Below are 25,760 nucleotides of genomic sequence, written 5' to 3' on the forward strand. Positions count from 1 at the left end.
ATGTACCCAGTGAACCCATAAGCACAAATTTCGCAATTCTCAGGTTGTTGTCAGGATAGATTGGAGCAAGTGTGGTTTGGTAGAAAATAATAATAATAATAATAATAACAACAACAACAACAATAATAATAATTCTTGTTTGTCCTTTGTTTTATTTTTGAAGATGGTGATCTGGGTTGTCACTTGCCCCAATTCACACAGCTAGTAAATGTCAAGTGTCTGAAGCTGGATTTGAATTTAGGTCCTGACTCCAAGGCCGGTGCAGCCCTGATCCTTTGTTTTCAAAGGAAGGTGATGCCATGACTTGCAAGTGAATTGGATTTGAGTGCGTGTGTGTGTTTGTGTGTGGGGTGTGCAAAGGTTTCAGTCTCTCCTCCAGAGCTGAGTGTAGTGACAAGACATAAATCGGGATAACTGGAGAGGAGCCTCTAGAGGAGGAGAATCAGCATTTTTAAAGCGCCTGGTGTTTGGAAGAAACTGTGCTAAAGTCAGAAACAAAGAAAAGGTAGAAGACAGTCTTTGTTTTCAAGCTCATCTCCTTCCTCAAATCAGAAGTCATTTGAAAGACTTAAGGCCGGGGGGCTTAGAGAGCTAGTGACTCGTGTCAAAGGGTAGACCCTAGAGTAACGGGTCCAGCCAAGCCTGTAGGGGAGAGCATGTATGTCTACATGGACACCGCGCTGGGTTCGGGGGGAACGCCCTGAAGCTGTGCTGGAGCCGGAGTCACTGCGGGAGGGGCCCACCTCCTTTAGCGCTCGTGGGAGCCCCAGTCTGGGCCGGGGTCAGGTGCAGCCGCCCGGCCCAGGGGAGACTCTTCTTGCAGTTCTCTCCTCGGCCCCTATTCCCCACCGCGGTCGCCCACGAAGATGGGACGTCCAGGGTCAAGGCTGGAGGCGAGGCGGGAAAGCCGGTGCCCACACCTGGGAGAGCTGCAGGGCGGGTCACGCCCCACCCTGCGCCCCAGTCTCCCGGCCTCGGTGTCTGGTGTGTCTGGTGCTGAAAAACTTGTCTCATTCGACTCCTAACTTCCGTGGAGGTGGGGGGGGGCGCGGACGCGGGTGGCAATGCCAGCTTTTGTGGGGTCTTCCCCGGGAGGCTCAGGTGCACTGACCCCTGCCCTCCCCCTCCCCCCGTGGGGCTGCCCCCGCCCCTCGCGCGGCGGCATCCCCACGTGCCCGAAGCTCCCCTCCGCACGGGATCTGTGCCCCACGCGCTCACACATCCGTGACCCCACTTCTAATGCACTCTGTCCTCCCATGCGGTCGCGAGGGCCGCGTGACCCGCGCCCCCTCCCACCTATAAAGAGCTCCCTTCCCCTCGGGGCCCAGTTCCGAGGGTAGGCGACCCCCCTGGCTTCCCAACAAGCTCCTCCCCTCTCTCGGAGCCGGGGTCCCGCAAGGCCGAGCCCCCCGCCCCGCTGCCAGCCGTCCCGAGCCCTTCCGACCACGCAGCTCCGGGGCGCCGGCGTGCCGACTCCTCGGGCGCGGAGCTGCAGCCCCACCCGCGGGGGCCCCCCCTCTTCCGTCCGGGTGCCGTGGGGTCCCGAGGCGGCGCACCCCGCTCCCGGCCCCGTGGGCTCCCGGGCCCGTGGGCTCCCGCCTGAGCCCTAGGCGCGGCCAGGCCCTTGCAGCGGCGGGGCGGCCTGGGCCAGCCCCTGCTCCCGCCGCATCCCGCGGGACCCCACGCCCGGCCCCGCGCGGGGAGGCGGCGCGAGGGGCTGCCCCGGGGCCCGGGGGGCGGGGCCGCCCCTCATTGTTCCTTCCCGGAGGGAGCGCTGGGTCCCGCCCCCTCCCCGGGCTCTTCCCTCCCCCCAGCCCCTCCTCGGGCGCGGGGGACGCGGAACCGGGGCTCGCGCCCCGCCTTTGTCTCCCGGGCGAGCCGCAGCCCCGCCAGCGCCGTAGCCGCCGCTCGGCTTTTGTGCCCGGCGCCCGGGGGGGACGCGGAGCGGGGGGCCGGGGGCGGGGGGCGGGGGGCCGCGGAGCCGGGGGCCGGGGGCCGGGGGCCGCGGAGCCAGCATGGACGTGACCATCTCCGAGCTCTTGGAGCTCTTCCTGCAGAGCCCGCTGGTGACCTGGGTGAGTGCCGCCCGCGCCCCGAGGGCATGCAGGGTGGGGGCACCGCCGATGGCAAGCTGCCCGGGGTCTCCAGTGGAGCGCCCACCGCCCGTCCGTCTGGCACTGGATGAAAAGAGGGACCCCTGCCCAGGAACGAGGGCCCTCGGTGTCCCCTGACACCCCCTCCCTAGGGAAGGCTTGTATGCGGCACTCTTTGTTTGGAAAGTGTGCCCCCACCTCGCCCTGTCCCGGGCGGCCCTCACCCCCTCGGCCTGACTAGGGTTCAGGCAAGATCCCACGGGCAACCTGTCGCCCTTCCCAACTTGGCCTCCCTGGTCCCGGGGGCCGCGCCGGGGGCTGGAGAAGGGACGCAGCAGGTGGTTGTTGCCGACTCCAGTGAGTTCGTTTAATGGGGCGGGGGCGGGGTGGGGGGAGTAGGGAGGGGGCCCCCCGGACAGAAGTTCAGCTTTCCCAACCATTGCACTAACTAGGGCGCAGGAGCTGCGATCTCTTTATGAAATTAAGACTTTCCCCTTCGGAGGGGACCACCTACCTGTCCTCCAGCCCGGGAGCTGTGTGGGACAAGCTGTGTCTCAGAGACTGGCTATCCGGAGTTCCCGGCGGGTTTAACTTCTCCCGAAGGAATCCACATCGATAGGAGCGAGTATGGGCAGTCCCCTCTCCATCTCTCTCCTCTGGTTGTTTCTATAGTTCCGACTGGAAGCGTTTCTGGGTTGGAGTTTGGGGAGAAGAGTTCTCCCCTCACCTTCCCGCTACTGGGTGGCTTGGGTGCTTGAGAACATGTGCGTTGGCTGAGGTGTTCCTGGTCCTCAGGGCACATTCATTTTGAATTTGGGCTTGGATCCCAAGGGCGAGATGTTCAACTTCGCTGAACCCTGTCCTCTTTTCCCGAAGGTGAAAACATTTGGGCCGTTTGGAAGCGAAAATGAAGACAACCTGACCATGTATATGGATTTAGTGGATGGCATCTTTTTAAATAAAATCATGTTGCAAATGTAAGTAACTTCTGGAAGAGAAAGCGACCCCGGGGTGTTGTCTTAGGGATGGCATAGGCTGGCATCCAGGCTTGCTTCACTTTAAGGTGGGCTCTGCCTCTCATTAGTCATGTAATGTGGATACATTGAAGTATTTTAAGGACCCAGGATGGGGTTTGTAGCTTCTTTTGAAAGTTGAATTTGAATGGCCTCTACTAAAATGTTGCAAGTGCAATTGGCTTCAAACAGGATCCTTGACTTGATGGGTTTGTGATACAATGAATCATCAAAAGCCCCCTTTTTCTATTCTTGTGCATGAAACTTTTATGTGTGTGTCTAGTTACAGGAAGTGTTAGGGCTAGAGCATCCATGGGTGAAGATAAAGTTTCATGCTAGGTTGGGAGTGCTTTTTCTTTCATGCTAGTTTTGTCTGTCAGTTGTAAGATATCAGATACAACCGGGAAAACATCTTCCCACCTAAATTAACTTTAAAAAGCCATTTTTTTCAAAAAACCATTTTTAAAGAAAGGTACAAGACTTTGGTGCAGTGAGTATTGTTACTTGTCTTGAAGAAAATGGTTCAGAGCAACCTTTTGTAAAAGTTATTTTACTTGCTCTCATGTACTTGCAACCACATCCGTTTCTGTTGCTGAATTTTGCATGCTAGCTTGGCTCCCTGTTTGACTGGCAACCTGTCATTTTGTAGTTTATTGGAGTTTCATTGCCATGATTCTTGAGTAAACATATTTGAGCTACATTTCACTGTGAATTATTGATATTTAAAGATATATGGACTGTTGGAATGTTCTTTTTAAAATTAAATCACTTTTCATATTTCTTTGTGTCTTCCCCCCAAAGGAAAAACAAAATCCCATTATATGTATATATTATATGTATATGTATATTCATAACATGTATATTCAAGCAAAACAGATTCCTACAGTGACATGTCCAACACAAATGTCTCAACCTGCACTTTTGAATCCATCATCTCTTTCAAGAGAGCAGTAGTGTGTTTCTTCATAAGTTCTCTAGGAACTGTGGTTGATCAGAGCTCCTAAGATTTTTAAAGTTGGTTGTTTTTATAGTGTTTGTTATTGTAGAAATTGTTTTGATTCCACTCACTTCTTTCTCCGTCAATTTGTATAAGTCTTCCTAGGTTTCTCTAAAACTATCCCTTTCAGTATTTCTTATAGCACAATAATATTCCATTGTATTCATATATCATAACTCTTTAGTATAGATTTTTTTGTATTTAGGTCCTTTTTCTCTCTTTGATGTCAGTCAGTAAGAATTTCATGGGCACCTATACTTTTCTAGGCACAAAAGAACTCAGAATCTGATAGTTTTTTTGGAGTATTGACCTAGTATTAATTATTATTGGCTTAAAAAGTTTACACAGGTCAGTAGTTTTTTTCATCTTGATGGAACTTTTTTTTAATGATGGACAAACCATGATGGTTGGAGGCACATGAAATAGTGGAAAAAACTTTGCTTTAGGGAAATGGAAGACCTGGATTCTGGTCCCAGCTTTATTATCAGTTAGCTAACTATGTGTCTTGGTTGGATGTATAGCACTTTACTTTTGTGGATCTCATATTTCCCATTTGAGAAAGGAAGGAGTTGAATAAATTATATGTTCTTAAAGGGTTTTTTTTGGGGGGGGCAGGGCAATGAGGTTAAGTGACTTGCCCAAGGTCGCACAGCTAGATAATTAAGTTTCTGAGATTGGGGGCGGCTAGATGGCGCAGTGGATAGAGCACTGGCCCTGGAGTCTGGAGGACCCGAGTTCAAATCCAGCCTCAGACACTTAATAATTACCTAGCTGTGTGGCCTTGGGCAAGCCACTTAAATGCATTTACCTTTCAAAAAAAACCCTAAAAAAAAGAATAAAGTTTCTGAGACTGAATTTGAACTTGGGTCCTCCTGACTCCAGGGCCAATATCTATCCACTGCAACACCCAGTCACCCCTTCTTGTAGGTTTTAAGGGAGTAGAACAGAGAAAGGAATATGCACTTATGTACTGCCTTCTATATACCAGTCACTTTATAAATATCTCATTTGATCCTTATAATTTGAGGTAGGTGTTATACAATTGAAGAAACTGAAACAAACAGAGGTTAAATGACTTGCTCAAGGTTACTCAGGTTAGTGACTGAGCCTAATCTTGAACCCGGTACTCTCCATCCACTGGGTCATGAAACTGCCTCTATATAAGATAAAATCCGGTTCTAATTATTGTTTGCCTGAAAAGTGGAAATCAACTAATTGAAGAAGCTAATTTTTGCCAGATGATAAAAAAAAGAAACATTTTACCTTTAATCAAAAAAAAATTCTCCCTTTTTTGGGTGGGTGGAGTGGGAAACCTGATTTCATTTATAAAATGACTTTTAAAACCCACAATTACAAAGCTTAACATTGCCCATTCATTTTCCCTCCCAATGATTAGTTTGGGTCCTTTAGCAAATGATTGGGTATTAGAGTTTGGTCACTAGCCTTTTTTATTTAAAACTACTAAACCTCAGTGTTTTGATTTAAAGATAAAAAAAATAGAAATTGTTTTGGCAGGTCTTCTTGGTGTGCAGAGATGAAAATGAATTCTCTCTGAAATACTCTCTGATAAATGTATCATTTTGGCTGCATTTGTCTATTTTATCATACCTGTTAAGTTACTGGATTCCATTGATCTAGAGTCAGTGAAACCCAAGGCTTTTTTTTTAAATGAGACCTGGAGGCTGTGTAAAATTAAGGAAATGGGAGGGAGATATCTATCTATCTATCTATCTATCTATCTATCTATCTATCTATCTATATCTATAACTTTTACAGATCTTTAGAGAAGGAGATTTGCTACCAGACATTGCTCTCTCCACTGACCAATGGCATTTATCAGACAACTGTTACTTGGTTGTAAAATCAAAAAGGCCTTTCTGAGAGGCTCAAAACAGGAGAGTCTGAGTCAGAAAAATTCCAGCTTGTCAATTCCTCAGATTTCATTTGTGGCTTGGTTTCAATGGAAGAGCTCTTATTCTAAAATTACTATATTCTGATTGGGTTGTTAAAAAAATTCAATTCAGTAAATCTGTATTAAACTACTGTCTGCAGAGCAGTGTAGTAGAGAAGAGAGAAAGGTTTTTAGATAGACAGGCCCTACCTTCATGGTGCTTGTAGTCTAATGGATGGAGGATGGGGGGGGGGGAGCAATTCAAACTAATTTATTTAAGTTAGCCTCAGAACATGCATCACATCCTTTAGGAAAACAGGTATCTTGTCATCTGCCCAACCACTTTGTCTCCTCATATGGAATAGCAGAGACCATGACCCACCCTCTAGAGAGAATTAATTTGCTTACTTTTGGAACTCTCTCATGTGAATGAGCTGTCCTGATTGGTGACTGATGAGTACAAACTTACCTACTACTGTTTTCCAGCCAGCCTGAGAATGGGGTTTCATAACACATCCAGTCTTTAACCAGAAAATCAGAACCTACTCTAGGAACTTACAAGGCTGAAGTTCCTCCCCTATCTCCCCAGGTCTTCCCAAATCCTATGATTTACTCAAATTGTCCAAAGCTAAATTCTTCATTACCCCCAAATCCACCCCTCTTCCAAACTTCCCTTTTATGGTCTAGAGTACCACCCTCTTGCCAGTTACCCAAGGCTCACAACTTTGGCATCAAAGCCTCTTTAGTTCCCACTGCTTACCACAGTGCCCTACTTGTTTATTGAATCAAAGTTTTTATCAATATCAATTTTTTTTATCATTTTTATCAATACAATTGGTTATGACCCCATATGGAACTTGTCTTGATCATCACCTAAGGGAACTATTTATTGTTTAATTTCCACAAAAGATGGTTATGGTTGGAACCAGTCATTTTGGGCAGTAGCCTACAAGTGTCATCAGTATTTCTGAGGAAAAAAATACTAGCTTTAAAACAGAAAAGTTTGATTCTTCTTTTGACTTGATAGTGGTTAAAAGAGCCAACTCTAATAACACTCCCTTGCAGCAAGACATAAAAAGAGAAGGAATAGAAAGGCACACAACTTGGGAAAACTAGGAAGGTCCAATAAGTGGTCTCTCTAAAAATAAATCAGAGTATATGGATGAGATAGCAGAGATGTGAATTTTGGTTATCTTTATTGTTTGAACTTAAGAAAAGTTATCTCTACTCTCTTCTTCGGAAAAAATCAATTTTGCTTGACTTTGGAAAAACTTTGAGGTCAGGGGGTCTTAACTTTTTATATATCAGAGACCCAATCACTTTTCAGATGCATGAAATAAAATATATAGGATTGCAGAGGAAAATGTAATATAGAAATTCAGTTATCAAAATATTTTAAAAACCAAATTCACAGATCCCAGGTTAAGAATTTAGGCTGTGAGGGGGTGGCTAGGTGGCACAGTGGATAGAGCCCCAGCCCTGGAGTCAGGAGTACCTGATTTCAAATTCAACCTCAGGCACTTCCTAATTACCTACCTGTGTGACCTTGGCCAAGTCACTTAACCCCACTGCTTTGCAAAAAAATAAACAAAAAAAGAACTTAGACTGTGTGATCTTGGAAAATTTTTTACTTTTATTTATTTTTTTTTTGCAAGGCAAATGGGGTTAAGTGGCTTGCCCAAGGCCACACAGCTAGGTAATTATTAAGTGTCTGAGACTGGATTTAAACCCAGGTACTCCTGACTCCAGGGCCGGTGCTTTTATCCACTGTGCCACCTAGCCACCCCTTGATCTTGGAAAATTTAAGTTCCCTTTGTGGGATTCAGTTTCCTATTTTAGAAAGAAGTATCTTTCACCTTTTGAATCAGTAATTCTTAAGACATGCTTATAAATATTTGTGTGTATCTTTGATCTCTATTTCCTAGCTGCAGTGTGGTATCCTCTGGACAAGATAAGATTTTTTTCAAATCCAGTTGGGAATGTTGGACTTGGGCAGAGATGTCTCTCCCAGCTCCTTTTCCCCAGACCCCCAGGGATCTGCTGCAGAATTTAAATTGTTTGCTTTCTTCGAACTTCCCCCATGCCAGGTGTTGCTGTGGTTTCTATGGATGATCAGTAACAGACATATTAATGACTGTTAAAAGCATGTTTTGTATTGAAAATGGATTCAGTAATGTACAGGGGACTTTGGGTTAGAATTGTATTGAGATTTTTTTAAAGCAGTTTCATCCTTTTAGATTTCATGTTTCTAACCTTTGAGGGGTTATTTTTTTTGAGGCTTTTTTTTTTTTGGTCACAGAAATGGAAACAAAAAAAAGATTGATTGCTTGGCTCTTTGAAGAGGTAAAGAGGGTTTGTGCTCTAGCCAGAATTAGAATGCAAGAATTTCTGGCTCTCAGCTCCTTCCTTGTGGACTTCCGTGAGAGTTCTTTTCCAGCTCTGTCCTACTTTGACTTTCTTGTGGACTCCAACTTACTTTTAAACCTTAGGAAGTTTTCAGAGGTCCCTTAAGTTGATAGTCGAGTATTATTAGAATTTAAATAATCATGTTTTCTGGAATCCTGGAGAAGGGTGTCTTTTCATTTTCTTATCCAATACAGTAGGGGAATATTGAATTCTTGGCCTGGTGACATTTGGACATATCTTAAGAATAGCTGTTGGTTGCTTGTAGACTACAGAAAATACAGGGTGTTCAGATACCACTGTATGATGGATATTGCACTAACTACTTTGTAAGTCTGGACAAGCCATTTGACCTCAGGAAGTCAGGTTTTTCTGCCTTCTGTATCTTTCTCTGAAGATAGGGTTTATATAGGATTAATAAAATACTAATAAAAAACTTTTATGTTCTTCTGAAGAAAAGGGACTGGAATTTTAAAAGAGGATGCCAGTCATTATCATTAATTATGGAATCCAGGGAGCATCAGGTTTTTCTGATAACTTTGTTTTCTTTAATTTGAAGATGAAGAAAAGCATCCACCAGTTTGCTGGTGAAGTGGAAATGGAGCTGGAAGGAAACAGTTTAATTTCCTCCCACTCATTTTTACAGCTGAAATGAAACTCTGGTTGTGTACATTGTAGGTGTCTAATAATTGGTTTTGAAAGGGATGAAAGCAAAAAAACCCAAGACTTAAAGAGGATCGTAGAACTATAGATTTTAGAACTTGAAAGGACCTAAGAATCTACGTAATATCACCTTTATAAAATAGGAAGTTGAAGGTCAAGGTTATAGGGCATGATAAGTATCCACAATGGCTGGAATTTGAGAGTGTGTTTGTCTGTATGTGACTGTGATTTGCCCAATGTCATCTACCTATTTGCTAAGTCTTGTCCTAAAAACCCAACCTTCTGAATTACTTAGAATCAAATTTTTCTCTCTCACCATACCAGGGATTATAGTGTGGATACAGTAGAAATTATTGCTAAAAGAGGCCAAGAATCAATTGAGAGTTTTCTTTCTTAAATAAATTTAATTTACTTTGGCTCCCTCATAAACAAGTGGAGCCCTAATGATACTAATCAGTGCAAAGGTAATTTTTAGGATCCTTTTGTAGTAATATTCTCAGGGAAGTGCTTCCCAGAATTGGCCAAGAATCTCTTACTTAATCTTTTATCTGTCTGCAAATCTGGCTCCTAGGTCCTCCTGGGTTATATGAGTTAGTTCCTTTCCTGGCTATATGCAATTTTCAGAAATGCATGATGATTCTTTCATTTTCGGCTTTTAATTTTCATCTTGTCTTTGTCAGAAGCTGCTCAAGTGACATCTGTAAGCTAGTTGCTAAGTGGCAATGAGAAGAACTAAAAGCCTCCCCTACCCTTTTAAAAAATTTTCCCTCATAGTTCCATTTTTTTCTCCCAATTATTTGTTTCTGCATTATACCCTGATTTTTCCTCCTTTTCAGCTCTCCCCTCAACTTTTTGAGGAGCTGGATTTTCTCAATACCAGGAACTTGTGGAAACTTCTTCCAACAATACAGAAGAACAACTTATCTATCATAATTTATTATCTTAGTTGCCTGGGGCACTGAAAGGGTTGACTGATGAGTTCACACAGCGTACATAGGTTAGAGTTGGGAAGGAAGTCTCAAGGCTAACCCTTTAGCAACTATACTGAGCTATCTCCCTTTGGTTCCTTCAGGTGTCCTTGTGAAAAGCAAAATAAACAAAAAACACTGAATGTTGTAGCTTTAATGTAAAGCATAAAAAAGATACTCTGTGACTGTTAGGTATCTATAGGTTTTATATTCTGAAATTGTTCCATCCTTGTAATCTCATTTCCAGATAATTATGGCCATCTTCAGTTTCTTGGTGCTAAGAAGATCCAAAATAAGCATATAAAATGTAAATATTGGCCAATTTCTGATAAGGAACACTAAGATCACATGACCAACCCTAGCTCTACTCTATGATGTCTAGATTTCTATTTTAGGGACAAACAATGTATAAAATTTGTGGCTAAATTATTACAAAGATGGAAGGGTGTGTGTGTGTGTGTTCTTACACATGGTTGTCATTTAATGGGTGTTAAAAAATTCAACCTAGCAAAGTGTGAAATATATTAATAATAAATGCCTTTTTTTTCCTTGGCTTTTAAATAGAGCTATATAAAGCCATTTTATTTCTAATGGCATTTGAAAAGAATTCCTCTTCTAGACTTTTGTAGGCGTTTCTCTCCTTTATTATTGGGCTTTCACCAGCTGTTCATTTTAGAGTTTTAATTCTTTAACTCCAAAAATTCCATGTTTCTTCATGTTCATGTTCTATTTTTTCTTCAGCCTGGGGAAGGGACGAAGAGATATTTATATAGGACCTACTACATGACAGGGTTTTTGTCATAATTATCTCACTTGAACCTCACAACAACCTTGGGAGGTACCTCCATTTTACAGTTGAGGAAACTGAGGCAGAACTGAATTGACTTGTTGCACAGTTCATAAATGTCTGAGACCAGATCTGAACTCAGGTCTTCCTGACTCCTGGCCATAGTACTCTTATTCACTGAGCCATATAACTGCCTCTTCCCTACCCTCTTGGTTGTTGTTGTTCATTTGTTTCACTTGCATCTGACTTTTTGTCACTGCATTTGGTGTTTTCTGGGCAAAAATACTGGAGTGATTCGCCATTTCCTTTTCTAGCTCATTTTACAGATGAGGAGACTGAGGCAAACAGGGTTAAGTGACTTTTCCAGGGTCACACATTAGTAGATGTCTGAGGTTGCATTTGAACTCTAGGCCCCAAACTCTATCCACGTCACTACCTAGCTACCCCTTACCCTCTAGGTCCTAGAGATCACAGTCTTCTTATCTCCAAATGGAAATAAATTATAGCATCCACCCTGGAAGGTTGCTGTGATGATCAATGAGATGGCATATAAAGTGCTTTGCCAACTTTAAAGTACTCTATAAATGATAATTATTATTATAAATAGTAATAATTTTTTTTCTGAATGAAGAGTACTTATTTTACCTTCTTAAGTCAGAACTCCAGAATTTGAGGCTTACTCTCAGAGTTGCTTTGAGTACAAACAATGTGGAAAGATAGTAAAAGATATATGATTTCAAAGGTTCCTAAGTTCAAACCTGGCCTGAGACAATTAATAATTACCTAGCTGTGTGACCTGGGGCAGGTCACTTAACACTATTGCCTTGCAAAAATCAAAAAATAAAAAAAAAATAAAAAAGATACATGATTTAGAATCAGAAGAGCTGAGTTCAATTCACCGACCTGGTGATATTACCTCTATAAAAGTGGGATTTGAACTTGGGAAGATTTGAGTTTGAATTCACCTTAGCTTAGTAGTTTCTCTTACTTGTCATTCAGTCTCTCAACCTCAATTTCTTCATCTGTGAAATGGATATAAGGATACCATCTATCTCACTGGGTTATTATGAGGATCAAATGAGTTAATTTTAAAAGTGCTATAAATGCCAACTACTGGATAATATACTTCAAAGTTCTGGGCCTCATTTCCTCATTTGTAAAATGAGACAGTTGGATTTAATGGCCTTTTAAGTTCCTTTCATATCTAAATCTATAGTTCTATGGATCTCTCAGTGTCAGAGCAACTCTTCAAGATTTTAAATTGTAAGAGATTTCGCAAATTTCCTTGGGAAATTCTCACATTAATGACATCCTGAGCCCTGACCCCCCTCAAAAAATTCACTTGCAGGACATAGGATTTTAGAACTGGAAAAGAAGAGAAACTTTGAGTATATCTGGTAAATCCCTGTCATTTACAAACTGAATTAAATAGATATTTATGAGAATTCTATTATATGTGTGGCTCTGAGCCTAATGAGGGAAAAGGAAACATTTCTTTCTGTTTAGGTAGATTATTTGGAGAAAACTGTGCATAGATTAGTGAATCTGTACATAATAAATACAAAATAATTTCAGAGATGGGGATATAGTAAAAGATGAAATTTTAAAGGAAGTGGTTGGGGGACAAATTGAAAAAGGTATTTTTATATATTTCATATTAAAATTAGAGAATTTCTGTTATCATCATCATTTTACAGTTGAGGATACTGATCGTGCAGAGTTTAGGTGACTTGCTCCATAGCCATCTGAGAATGGATTTGAACTCAAGTCTTCCTGTACCATATTGATGCCCCATTTTGAAAGGTATTTAACTTTTGCTATTTTTCAAGAAATGTTTCATTTCTTCCTCTTTTTTTTTCTCTAGAGACCCCAGGCCAACAAATCATCGGATCAACAAACATGTCAATAATGATGTCAACCTTCGGATACAAAACCTCACTATCCTGGTTAGGAGTATTAAAACCTACTATCAGGTAACTCTTGTTCTCTCCCCTTCAGCAGTCTTCTGTTTTGTGGTGTAATTGCTGGTTGTTAAAGGAACAGGGCTCAGGAAATAGGAAATGATGTTCATTTTTAAAAAGTTCTATTCTATTGTTTGATCAATGAATCAGCAACTGTTGATTTAATATTTAATATGTTCTAGGGCACCAGGAGAATATGGAGAAAAGAATGTAAGAGCTTATGTTTTCTAAGTGACAATTTTCCTTTAATCTTGATGCTTCTTAGCTAAAGGCTAGATATTGTTAGTAGGTTGGTTTCACCTCTTATGTGACTTTTTGGTGTTTTCCCCTAGTTAGCTTTTATGGCTGTGATAACCACCATACCCTGGGTTCTAAAGTGAGAATTAATATTGAATTGCTAGCCTTCTCACTGGGGTTGGAGGATGGGAAGGGAGGAAGAGAAAGAATTTAGAACTCAAAATTTTAAAAATAAATATTAAAAAAGTGTTTTGACAAGTAATTGGGAAAAATAAAATACTAAATAAAGATAAAAACTTAGTGAGAATTAAAAGATTGTCTCTCAGTTTCCTCCAGTTTACCACAAGATCTTGTACTTGTGGACCCTTTCTCCCCCTCTCCCCCAGTTTTCAGCTTTCTATCCCAGCCTGGAACCTCAATCCTGAGCTCTTGGGGAATCAGAAATTTTCTGATTCTCTCTTCTCACTTGGAGACTACTATTGATTCCATTGGTTACAATCTTGCTATAATTGTTCACTGTGTATTTGTTTTTTGGTATCTCCTTAGTTCAAATGTAAGTTCCCTGAGGGCACTTACATTTTTTCTGTCTGTACCAGAGTACATAATACTTCAATACAATTACTTGTTGATTCTGAATTTGTGTTGCTTGCTAATATGATTTATTCTTTTGTATCTCAACCATATTTTGAATTCCCATTTCCCTTAATGTAAACAGGTACTTGCATTTAATTGAATTCCTCACTTCTGCTGAATGTTGGAGAAACAAAAGCAAAAAAAAAGTCTGTGACTTTTGTTATTTTTGATATAACCTTTTAACAATGGGACTAATGCAAGGATGCTGTGGTTCTAGGGTTTTTCTGTATGTGTGTTGGTTCTTGGAACCCCCTTCACTCACTGATGAATTAAAAAAGATTTTGGAGAAGGAGGTGGATCACCAGATTTAGAAGGAATGTCTTTTGTGGATGCTTTCTCTCCTCATTCATCCCCTCCCTCCTAGGGTCTCCCTCCTTGCATTGTTTCACTCTAGGAGGCCCTTTTCAGATCAGAACTAGTCTGATAACTTCAATTATAGTCATCTGCAAAACTAAAGAAGTAGTTAAAGGAAGCAGTTTGCTCATTAGAAGAGTTGGTTGCCTTACTTAGAAAGGCAAAGAGTTAGAGCTATTCTTTTTGGTGAATGAATGAGCTTCAGCTAGGGTATGACTGCAGTGTAGTGTAAACTGTGTTGGATGGGATAGCCATAGTGCTGAAATTTATCTCACATCCTTTTTAAAAAAATTTTTTATGAATGTTATTTGATCTTGATTTTTCAATTACATGCAAAAGAGAGTTTCCAACATTCTTCTTTTTGTTAACTTTTGGGTCCCTTATTTTTCTACCACCCTCCCTACCTTCCCTAAGACAGCAAGGAATCTAATTAAAGGTTATACATATATAATGATGTTTAGCATATTTCCATAGTAACCATGTTGTGAAAGAAGAATCTGAACTAAAAGGGGAAAAAAAATATGAGAAAAAAGTAAAAAAAGTTTTAAAAAAGTAAAAATAGTGCTTTGCTCAGCATTCAGACTATGTAGTTTTTTATCTGGATGTGGATAACATTTCTCATCATAAGTCTTTTAGAATTTCCTTGATCAATGAACCACTTCAAGGTGCTGAGTCCATTCTAATTGATCATCAATGTCTCATTTCCTTTTTTGACAGGGATTTCTTGGCTTTTGTAAGGCATTTCAGTTATAAGATCATAGGATCCAGGAAGGGAAGGATCTTCTGTGATCATATAACCTACCTCTCATTTTATAGAATAGAGGACAAGTAATTTGCCCAAGGTCACAAAATCTGAATTAGAATCTAGGTCTTTTAGTTCTGCACTCATATTATATACAAATAATATTTGTAAAAGAGAAATATAAATTGGATATTAGGAGTCTGAACATTGCTGGTGGGAAAAATGATATACAGACAGTGTTGATTTATGACAACCTAAAGAACTGAATCCAGAGGGCAGGTGAGGTAGGCATTGTGGTATTAACCCATTTTACAGAAGTCCCCTGGTGCTAATCTCAATGTGTTTCCTAATCTACTTTTGTCATGATGGTCCTATTGGCTTTGTATAGAAAATGGTGACATTATCTCTGGACTGATAGATTGTCTTAAAACTTCCTATAAATTCAGTGTAAGCAAAGTGGAAAGAGAGTGCTGAACTGGGAGGAGGAGACCTGGTTTAAGCCCTGGCTTTGCCCTTGGTGTTCTGTGTGACCTGGGACTTTACCTTCTAATCTATAAAATGGGGATAATAACATACCTATCTCATAGAACTTTTGTGAGGAAAGCACTTTATAGCAAACTTTTTCTTCTAAGGTAGATTATGTCACCCTTTAGTGCTTTTTATCCTTTCCCTTTTTAGTATAAACAGGTTGCCATTTATCTTTAGTCAAGGGCTGTATTGTCAAAGTAGTGATAATTCCCCATCACTGGAAATACTCAAGTTAAAATTAAAGCTATTTAGGAATGTTGTAAAGGTAATTCCTGCATTGGGTAGTAGGTTAGGTTAGGTGACTTCACTCTTGTGCAGGTGTCTGAGACTCCCTCTTTTTTGTTGTTTTGTGATTTTTTTTTTTGAGGCAGATGGGGTTAAGTGACTTACAGCTGGTAAGTATTTTGAGATTAGATTTGAATTCAGGTCTTTCCCCACTGTGGTACTCTAGCCATTGTGCCAACTAGCTTTGCTCTTGAAACTTTCTCTTGACCTGGTGTGAACTTGCAGCCCTCGGGCCACACAGAATCCTCCAAGTCCATTTATTGGGCCCGAGTCTTGAAAGTGAAGGAATGGGTGAGCACATGCACTGATGCTACATCATCATAGATGAGCTTAACTAACATGACCCTTGACAAGTTTCTGTTCGGTGATGCAACCCAGAAGAACTTAAGGTTGGACACTCATGCTTTTGGCCATAATTTTCTCATTTGTAAAAAGAAATTAATTGATCCCTAAGGTCAACATTCTTTTCCCCTCCAAGACACCATGATTCTCAGGCTAAAGAACTGCTGGTCCCTGCATTTAAATGAATTCTATCTAGACTTTACACGTCTCCATAGTGAATATGCCCTTCCCTTTTTTTTTTTTTTGGACTGGTTACTGTCATAAAGGGATAATGTTAGAACACACATTAACTTTTGGGGAGGGGGAAAAACTGATCTGCTTCTCTCTTGTAAGAATCTATTCATGTAATGACAATTTAGAAATCAAGAGAATTTAAGAGGAATGCATTGTTACTTAATAGTGAACTTATACAGCTTTCAGTTATCAGATAAATGAGAGATGCCCGACTGATATAAACCAGTTGCCAGAAACCAGGTTTGACTGTACGGATGCTTGCGTTTTGCATCATCTTTAGATGAAGTCCACACTGCTGCATCTCCTTCCAAAGGTCAATTCTCCTTTCTTCTTCCCTTTCCCTAACACACCCTGATGGTAGAATGAACACTTTCTCTCTTCTGGCTTTTTAGAAGCACAAACTGGGATTAGAGAATCAACTCCTCTGTTTTTGTTTTTGAATGACCTTTCTGATCCCTTGGCGGACCACTTCCTCTTCTCTCTTGTGATCCTAGGACAATGGAACCATGAAAAACTTGAAAGGAGGGGAGCTATCCTTGGAAGGGCATAGACTTGTTTGTTTTCCAAGGAAGCCCTCCTTTGACCTCAATGAAAACTTGCCAAGGAGGATACTAAGTTATTGTTTTTTGTTTTGTTTTGTTTTGTTTTTGTAAGGCAATGGGGTTAAGTGACTTGCTCAAGGTAATACAGCTAGTGTCTGAGATTGGACTTGAATTCAGATCCTCCTGACTCCAGGGCTGGTGCTCTATCCATTGTACCACCTAGCTGCCCCAAGGATACTAAGGTTTTTTTTTTTAGGCTTTTTTCAAGGCAATGGGGTTAAGTGGCTTGCCCAAGGTCACACGGCTAGGTAATTATTAAATGTCTGAGGCCAGATTTGAACTCAGGTACTCCTGACTCCAGGGCTGGTGCTCTATCTACTGTGCCACCTAGCTGCCCCAAGGATACTAAGTTTTGATGAACTTTTTAAAGCTCAGGTGAGGATGATGAAGGCCAAAGTCTAAAAGGATTCAGATTGATTCCAGAACAAGAGGTCACTTTTAGTCACAGAGCCCTACCTTAGAATCTTTCTGATGTAAGCATGCATTGATGATTGAATAGAGTTCAGATCTGGCCTGGAAACCCTAGGCAAGTTACTTCACTTTGTTTGCCTCAGTTTCTTCATTGATAAAGTGAGCTGGAGAAGGAAAAGGCAAACCACTCCAGTATCTTTGCCAAGAAAACCCCAAATAGGCTTATGAAGAATCAAACATGACATATAGCATCTGCTCTCTGTCAGAGAGTAGATCTCATTTGATTCTTAGCAGTCTTCTTAGGGATTGTTATTCCCATTTGACAGATGAGGAAACTGAGACAAACAGGTGAGGTAACTTGTTGGGGGCGGGGTCACTGGAAAGTGTCTAAAGCAGGATTGGAACTTGGGTCTTTCTGAATCTGGGTTTAGCACTGTAATCCATCTTGCCATCATTTTGTCTCTGAAAGGAGAAGATAATCATGATTTTTTCTACCCTGGTCAGACCCCCATCTGGAGTGTTGTGTATGGGTTAAGAAACCCACATATTAGGAAGGTTACTGTCAATCAAACTGGCTCTCATTTAGAGGAGGACAAATATGAAATAGTAATAGAATCAGGCAACTATCCATATGAGGAAATTCAAAGGAATGGTGTGTTTCACTTTGAGAAGGGAAGACTTAGAGATTGTGCATAAATATTTGAAGAAATGTTATGGAAGAGGCCCCAGACTTGTTTGGTTTTGGTCCAAAGGCCAAAAAAACCAATATTTATATATCTAATTAGCAATATTTATCTAAATAACAATATTTATATAGTGCTTCTAGTATTAAGTCTTTTACTTTTGCTATTTCATTTGTTCCTTACAACAGCCTTATTAGAAAGGTGGTCTTATCATTCTCATTTTACAGTTGAGGAAACTAAGACTGAGATCAGTTAAATGACTTATCCAAGATTTCTTGGTTGGGGCAAGTTTTGAGCTCAGGTTGTTTTGTCTCCAAACCAGCACTCTGTTTGCTCTGAGAATTCTAGGAGAAATAGGTGGAAATGACAATGTTAGAGTTCAACTTGATAATGTCTAGATTTCTCTAAAATTAGAATTGTTTTCTGGGTATATCTGACACTTTGTGAACCAGTGAACCTCTGTCCATAAAGTTTTCTTTGCAAAGATCCTGGAATGGTTTGCCATTTTCTTTCCCCGTGGCAAACAAGTTAAGTGATTTGTCTGAAGTTGAATTATTCTTCCTGACTTCCAAATGTAGCACTTTTCTATCTACTGCACTGCCTAGCTACTAATAAAGCTTAGATTATATTTATAAAGTAGTGAGTTTCTCTAACTTTGGGAATATTCAAGTGCTGACTGAATTGTTGAAAGGATTCCTGTTTGGTTGTAGGTTATACTAAGTATCCCTTCTAATTTTGCATTGATTGGTGTTCTTGCAGTGGACAGAACAGTTGAATTCAAATCTGGCCTCAGAAATTAGCTATTTGACCCTGAGCAAGTCACTTCACCCTGTTTACCTCAGTTTCCTCATCTGTAAAATGAGCTGAAGAAGGAATTGGCAAATCACTTTGGTGTCTTTGACAAGAAAACCTCAAATAGGGTCACAAAGAATCAAACATGACTGAAAAATGACAAATGACTGCAACTTTGTGCCTAATAGACTGCCTAATACATAACTTTTGTTTGCCTTAATCTACTGGAGAAGAAAATAATATGTACTATTATAAATATAGAAATTTTTTTTTATAAATTAGCAATGCTGGCATTCTATGGTCCATGGTGTCATGAAGAATCAGATTTGACTGAATGAATAGGAGAAAAAATTTTGGATGGGGAACCATAGGATAAAAAAGATGGAGAGAAGAAACTGGAGAAATGGACTTCAGGGAAGCTAGGAAGAGATAGGTGAGAGTACCTAAGAAGGAGCAGGAGAATTGAGAGGATTTTATGAAAATCAGATCAATAAAATTGGGAGAAGCAACAGAATTTATAGCATAATTGGGGATTTTTGTATGTTGAACATGTTGGAAGTATATACTTGGGGCAAATAGGGGGTAGTTTGGGGAGAGACTACATAATAAACATATATTTATTCTAATTAATCTTTTGTTGAGTTTCTCACCTGGATGCTCTGTTTGAGTTTAAGATACTTTGGCTGAGTAACTCTGAAATTGTAGAATTTTGAAATCCAGTTGTTATTGAAGAAGTTTTCATGCTGTTTTCTCTTAGGGTAAATGTGAATGTTTAGAAGTTTATCTTGTGCTTTTGTGCAAGGTTTAAAGCGGGGAGGGGGGGGACACCTCTCTGTAAGGACTATTTCTTGATTCTCTGGTGTGTTTAGATTTATTCTTGTCTACCTGCTTTCTCTGACCCTTCCTGCTCCTAAATACTTGCTGAATAAATGAATGGATAAATAATCCTTCCTGTTCTATACCCCATGTGTTCCATCTCTTTGTCCCCACTGCAATGACCTCAGCAGTTGCAAAGACCAGTGGTTCCTTTTACCACTTGTAAAATACTTTAATTGGTCTGAAGTTTAACTTTCTAGGCCAGAGTGGTCTTCTCTGTGTTTCTCACTTGTGCCTTATACTGATTATCCCTTATGTGACTGGATTATCCCCTCTTTCCTCTGCCTCATAGAGACATTGTCTTTGAGATGAAGGCTGGGCACCATCTTCTATATGATGCCTTCAACTGCTGATGTCTTCCCTATTCCCCTTGAACGCCCTTAAATTTAATTATTTTGCATAAATTTTCATATATAAACTTTACACATGCTTCATGTATTTTTATATATTTTGTTATTGTTTGTTTTGGGGCATGTCTAATTCTTTATGGCCCCATTTTGGAGGGTTTTCTTGACAAATATACTGGAGTATTTTACCAGTTCCTTCTCTACCTTATTTTATAGAGGAGGAAATTGGGGGAAATAGGGTTAAGTAACTTGCAGAAGGTGACTTAACTAGTAAAGGACTGAACTAGTAAAATTTTAACCTGGGTCTTTGTGACTCCAGGCCTAATATTCTATCTACTCTACTATCTACTTACCCTGTTTTCAGATGTTCTTGGCATCTTTTCGATTAGAATGTTAAGCTCTTTGCAAGTAGGACATGTTTCATTCTTTATGCATGTTTCCCTCAACTCAGAGTTGTCTGGTAGATAGTAGGCATTTCATAAGTATTTGTAGATTGATTGATTGTCATGTTCCATGTTGGCCTGGTCATATGGAAAGTGATTCCCAACTTTTCCTTTGGACAAGTAGTGGTGTTTTGTTCAAAACAAAGGCTGTATTCTCCCTTGTCCTTTCCTCCAGTCTGTTTTGAGTAAAGCTTAGCTATTTTTATTTTAGAATCAATACCTGTGTATTTTCTTTCCAAAGAGAACTTATTTTAGGATCATGACCTATATGAAGGTGGCCTATATTTAAAACAATATAGTAAAATGTGTGTTAAGAGATAACTTCACAAGGATAACTGTTTGGAAAAATTAGTTGTTTTTGTTTTTCTGCAACTTGAAAAGTGAGTTTATGGATTGCTTTTTTCCATTATTGCTGAACTTTTCATCCAGTCCTTAGAACCTTTTCTAAATGATGCTGTGCTAGTGATTCATCCATATGTGAAATTTCATTTTGGCAAACAGTTTTAATGCCAGGCATTGTACTGAACAGTGGCATTTCAGAGAGAGTGATCAAGGGGAGTTCAGACTTTTTGGGGAAGTATAAATCCCATATACAGATAGAGATAAGTTCAAATATTTTAATATAAAAACTAGAAAAATATATAAATATAATAATAATGATACTATCACATATAGCACTTACTGTGTTACTATGTTACTGTATAAGCACTGTACAGATATCTTATTTTGATTCTCATAAGAATTCTGGGAGGTAAATGTATCATTATCCTCATTTTTGCATTTGAGGAAATTGAAACAGAGAAATGATTGCCCCATTTAATGTGTCAGAGGCTGGATTTGAACTTGGATCTTCTTGACTTCATTTCTATCCACTATGCCATCTAGTTGCCTCCATAATTTACTTTAAGGATTGTGTTTTATTGAAGTGATGGAGAGCCACCTTCAGGTTTTTGAGTCAGGGAAGTGACACAGACTGGCTTTTTTCTTAGAAAAATATTTTTTTATTATTTTTGGAATGGATAGGATATGTTGGAGAGGAGAGGAGAGGCCGGAAGCCCTAAGACTACATTAGTCTATTGGAATAGGCAGAGAAGAGATGGGAAAAGTTCTCACTTAAGGTGATGGCCAGTAGAAGATAGATAGCTATCAGAAATCTATCTTGTAGGAAAAAAAATAATAAGACTGGCTAGATATGGAGGATGAGAGAAAACAGAGAGATGGATGACTGAGATTAAAAACTGGCAACTGGATGTTGATTGCACTCATCACAAAAATGAGGATGTTTGGAAAAGAGGATTTGTGGAGCAAGATAAGTCCCTTTTTTGAGTTTGAGATACTAAGAGGATATCCAAGTGAAGCAGTTCAAGACTGGATAGCTATATATCTCTATCCATGTATTTGTCTATGTGTGTGTGTATATACCCACATATGTGTGTATACATACACATCTATATTTAAGTAAATAAAGATATACTATTTGTGACTGTGTTTTTATATATTTACATATACATCTATGTGCATATTGTAAGCATAGAGATAATGTAAGAGCTGTTGAGATGAACAAGTTGAACAGAGGAGAGAGGCTCATTCAGGTCATTGTCTTGGGGAATGAGGGACACTGTCAGGAGGGTGGGAAATACAGGTTGAACCAGCCACCTGAGAAGTGGTCAAAAAGAAGAATGTGGTGAGATAACAGTGTTATAAGAGTCAAAAGAGGGGGGTGGCTAGGTGGCATAGTGGATAAAGCACCGGCCTTGGGTTCAAATCTGGTCTCAGACACTTAATAATTACCTAGCTGTGTGGCCCTGGGCAAGCCACTTTAACCCCATTTGCCTTGCAAAAACCTTAAAAAAAAAGAGTCAAAAGAGGAGGTGGCATCTAAGAAGAAAAGAGAGGTTTTTCAAAAACAGTATGGAAGTCAAGGAGATTGAGGCCGGGAAAAGGCCTTTGGGTTGGAATTGAAAGATCCTTGTTGACTTTGGAGAGAACAGTGATTAGACTGAAAGTTAGATTATGAGGCATGAGGAAGTAGAGACATCATATGTGAAGGACTTTCTCTATTATGTTTTCTTGCTTTTGGCTTTTGGCTTTCCTAAATGTAAGGGAATGGTGAAATTCAGGAGATTTAGCCCTGTCATTAGCTAGCTTTTTATTGTGAACAAATAATTTACTCTTTGCCCTCAATTTCTTTTTTTTTTTTTTTTAAGTAAAAAGGGATGAATGAAATGATTTCTAACATGCTTCCTAGTTTTGGATTTATTGTTCATCCAAGAAAATTTAGACTTTCAAAATTCAGAATAAAAATCAACTAATAAGGGGGCAACTAGGTGGCACAATGAATAGAGCATTGGCCCTGGAGTCAGGAGGATGTGAGTTCAAATCACAATGTCAGACAATAATTACCTAATTACCTGAATGATAGCTATATATCTTTATGTATCTATCTGTGTGTGTGACCTTGAGGAAATCACTTAATTCCATTGCCTTGCCAAAAAAAAAAACACCTAAAAAACAAAAGAAAATAAACTAATAGAATTGGTGGTACAAACTACTGCCAAAGCCAGGTGTTTTTAACACCTGTGAAATTTTACTGTACTCCAGTGTCCAAAGTAGCTCCTCAGATGTTCTTAATCTACCCAGGAAGCATTAGAATAAGTTTATCTCTATCACTCCTTATCTCTGTGGTCTTATCAACTGTGCCCATTGTAGCTAATAAACCAGCTCTTGATAAGGAAGTGATGTTGACTCATAATTCTAAGTTTTATTGATTCTTTATAAAATATCCTAATAATTTCTCAATATAACTTCACTCTCAACAAACCTTCCCTTGTCAAAAAATTCCACCAAAACCAACTGATGGGTGATGGATGCTTTCTTGCATGGATACCTGAAATAGGGAAGGCTGAGTTTTTGGTATATTATGGATTGTTTGAGTTTGGGTGCTCTGAACAGCAATAGGATTAAAGATATCTTAAAGTATTTATCATATTCTGCACATGTGGATTTGATTTTCTAGAGGGAAGATGGTATCAAATTCATTAGATAGATTTCATCCTTTGTTCTTTAGGTTTGATTAGTCATTATAATTTGTCATAATGGAACTATTTTTAATGCAACTTTCATTTACCTGATTATAGTAATTGAAAATATTGTTTTCCTCTTTCTGCTTAACTTGCTGTGTAACAGTTCATACAAGCCTTCCCAAGTCTATATTTGTAGAGTATAATTTGTTCAGCTATTTCTTAATGATGAGTGCCTTCCACTTTTTTGTTTTCTTCCCACCCCCCAACCCCACAAAGCAGCTAGATTTGTTCAGTGAATAGTCTGCTAGGCCCAGAATTAAGAAGACTTAGTTCAAATGACTGCTGACTACTTACTACTGTGTGACCTTGGGCTAGTCACTTAACTTTTGTTTGCCTCAGTTACAACATCTGTAAAATGGGGATGATAATAATAGCACCTATCTCCCAGGTTTATTTTGAGGATCGAATGAGATAATAATTGCAAAGTATTTATCATAGTGTCCGTGTACCTCCTGTTCTCAAAGAGTCATGATCTAATGAGGGAAGTAATTTGCAAACAGCATTACAAAATAGATTGGAGATAACCTCAGATAGAAGGCAATGACATTAAGAAAATTCTGGAAAAGCTTGATGTGGAACGTGGAATTTTAGCTGGGACCTAAAGGAAACCAGAGAGAATTCCACAAATGTGAGCTAGCTAATCTAGCACCTTCACTCCATTTTACAGAGAAGAAATATAGCTCTCAGCACCTTTAAATGACTTATCTAAGATCACAGAACTAGGATTGTGATGCAGAACCCAGGGACAAACCTAGGACATCATTCATTTGTGCCAGGCTGCTATATGCCTCACAGATGCCCTTAAATTTGAGGATAAGAGCTAAGAAGAGTCTATTTTACAGGGATGTTCTATTGGGTGGACATGGTGGTGCCCATCAGTAATGAGGAAGGCTGAGTTTGCATGTTCGGAGCAACAGGGGGATTAAAGATATCAGATGTCCTCACTAGGTTGGAAACCCAGAAATAAATTTAGGCAGATAGGTAATAACTCTTTCTAAAGGAGGACTTCACTAATTCTAAAGTGCATTATCTACTTTTTACAGGGACCATTATAGAGATGGTCATTTCTCCTGAAAGATTGAAGACTTTTCATGTTTCTTTTGGACTGCTTAAGTCCCTAAAGCAGTTTTTCTTTTGCCTTGGAGATTTTCCTTGCCTGAAACTGAGAAGCTATTTGATATCTTTATGGAATGTCTCCAGCAAAATTACCCTAACCGCCAGTTGTTATTTGGGTCAGAATTCACTGCAGCATTGATTTTAAGCTTATCATTTAAAACACTTCCCTTCCCCACTCCCAAATCTTGAAATTGTTAAAAGTAATTCATCAGAACTGATCCTTCTATATAGCCTATCAGTTCTGGGAGCAGTTTGTTAATGTTCAGACAAACAGGAAGGTGGTCAAAGTTGCTTTCTGAGTGTTTATTTTCCGGTTAAAGTCCAGGAGAGAACCTTCAAGATCGCTTTGGAAAGTGATCTTACTGGGTTTAAGGCCTGAAAAAGGGATTGATATAGGTTTGTGTGTTTCCTTTGTTCCTGTTCCTTCCCTATCCAGTGTTCTCCCTTTCAGCACTGTTCATATTAAACCCTTCTCTACTCCCCTGTATTCTTTGTTCTTATTCCCACCCCCCCTTAGTTTCTTTTGTATTCATTACTCTTGTGGTGATTTTTCCCCCTTCTTTAGGGCAGATACCAAAATCTCCCCCATAGACATATAAGTCATGTTTATTATTCTTCTTGACTTGGTTTGTTTTGGAATTCAAATGAAATTTATGAATACCTTCTCAAAATAATGTTTTTAAAGGCATAAAGTAAAATACATAGTATTACAAAGGAAACCAATTCTATTGAAATACATTTATCAAAATTTTTTAATTTTGTAGACTCCTCTCCCAAATATTATCAATCAACTGGAAAAACCCAGGTTAAGAACCCCCAGCTCTATTGGGTCCCCCATAAGTAAACAAGAAAGTCCTTGCTTGCCCTCAAGGAATTTCCCTTCAGTTTGAGAGAAGACAATGAATAGAGGGGAATTGTGAAGTGGGTAGTTGGGAGGGAGGATACACCTGAGAGGATCAGGGAAAGAAAATTAGTCTTGTATAACTTGTTCTGTATTTTTGTTGTGTTTTTTTAATTGATATTTTCTTTTATTTTTCCAATTACATGTTATGGAAATTTTCAACATTCATCCACTTGCATATTTAAAAGTTATACATTTCTATATTTGTTTTTGTGTGAGGAAGAGGGATAGGAGGATTTTTCCCAGAAAGAAAGATAAAAAACCATTTTGGGTTCCTGGCTTGATTGTGAGGTTCAGTCCCCCAGATGGCACCCAGTTGGGTCATACAGCTGCCATCATTCTATAAATCAGCTGTGAACTGAGTTGACCTGAGTT

At 39.8% G+C, this 25,760-nt stretch overlaps 1 protein-coding gene across 6 annotated transcripts in view; it reads left to right on the plus strand.

Moving 5' to 3' along the window:
- The first annotated feature begins 1,993 nt into the window (after positions 1–1,993).
- CCDC88C (coiled-coil domain containing 88C) overlaps positions 1,994–25,760 on the plus strand; it is a 234,001-nt gene continuing 210,234 nt past the window's right edge. For all 6 annotated transcript variants that reach the window (XR_012478165.1, XR_012478166.1, XM_074235494.1 and 3 more), the window contains exons 1-3: positions 1,994–2,075; positions 2,970–3,070; positions 12,680–12,788. Coding sequence is in view for 4 of the 6 variants with exons in the window: in XM_074235494.1 (XP_074091595.1) it covers positions 2,016–2,075; positions 2,970–3,070; positions 12,680–12,788 (270 nt within the window). In the remaining 2 variants the exon portion in view is untranslated. The remainder of the gene's footprint in view (positions 2,076–2,969; positions 3,071–12,679; positions 12,789–25,760) is intronic.

Source organism: Macrotis lagotis, chromosome 4 (genome assembly GCF_037893015.1).
Source record: "Macrotis lagotis isolate mMagLag1 chromosome 4, bilby.v1.9.chrom.fasta, whole genome shotgun sequence".
In the NCBI taxonomy this organism is placed as follows: domain Eukaryota; kingdom Metazoa; phylum Chordata; class Mammalia; order Peramelemorphia; family Peramelidae; genus Macrotis; species Macrotis lagotis.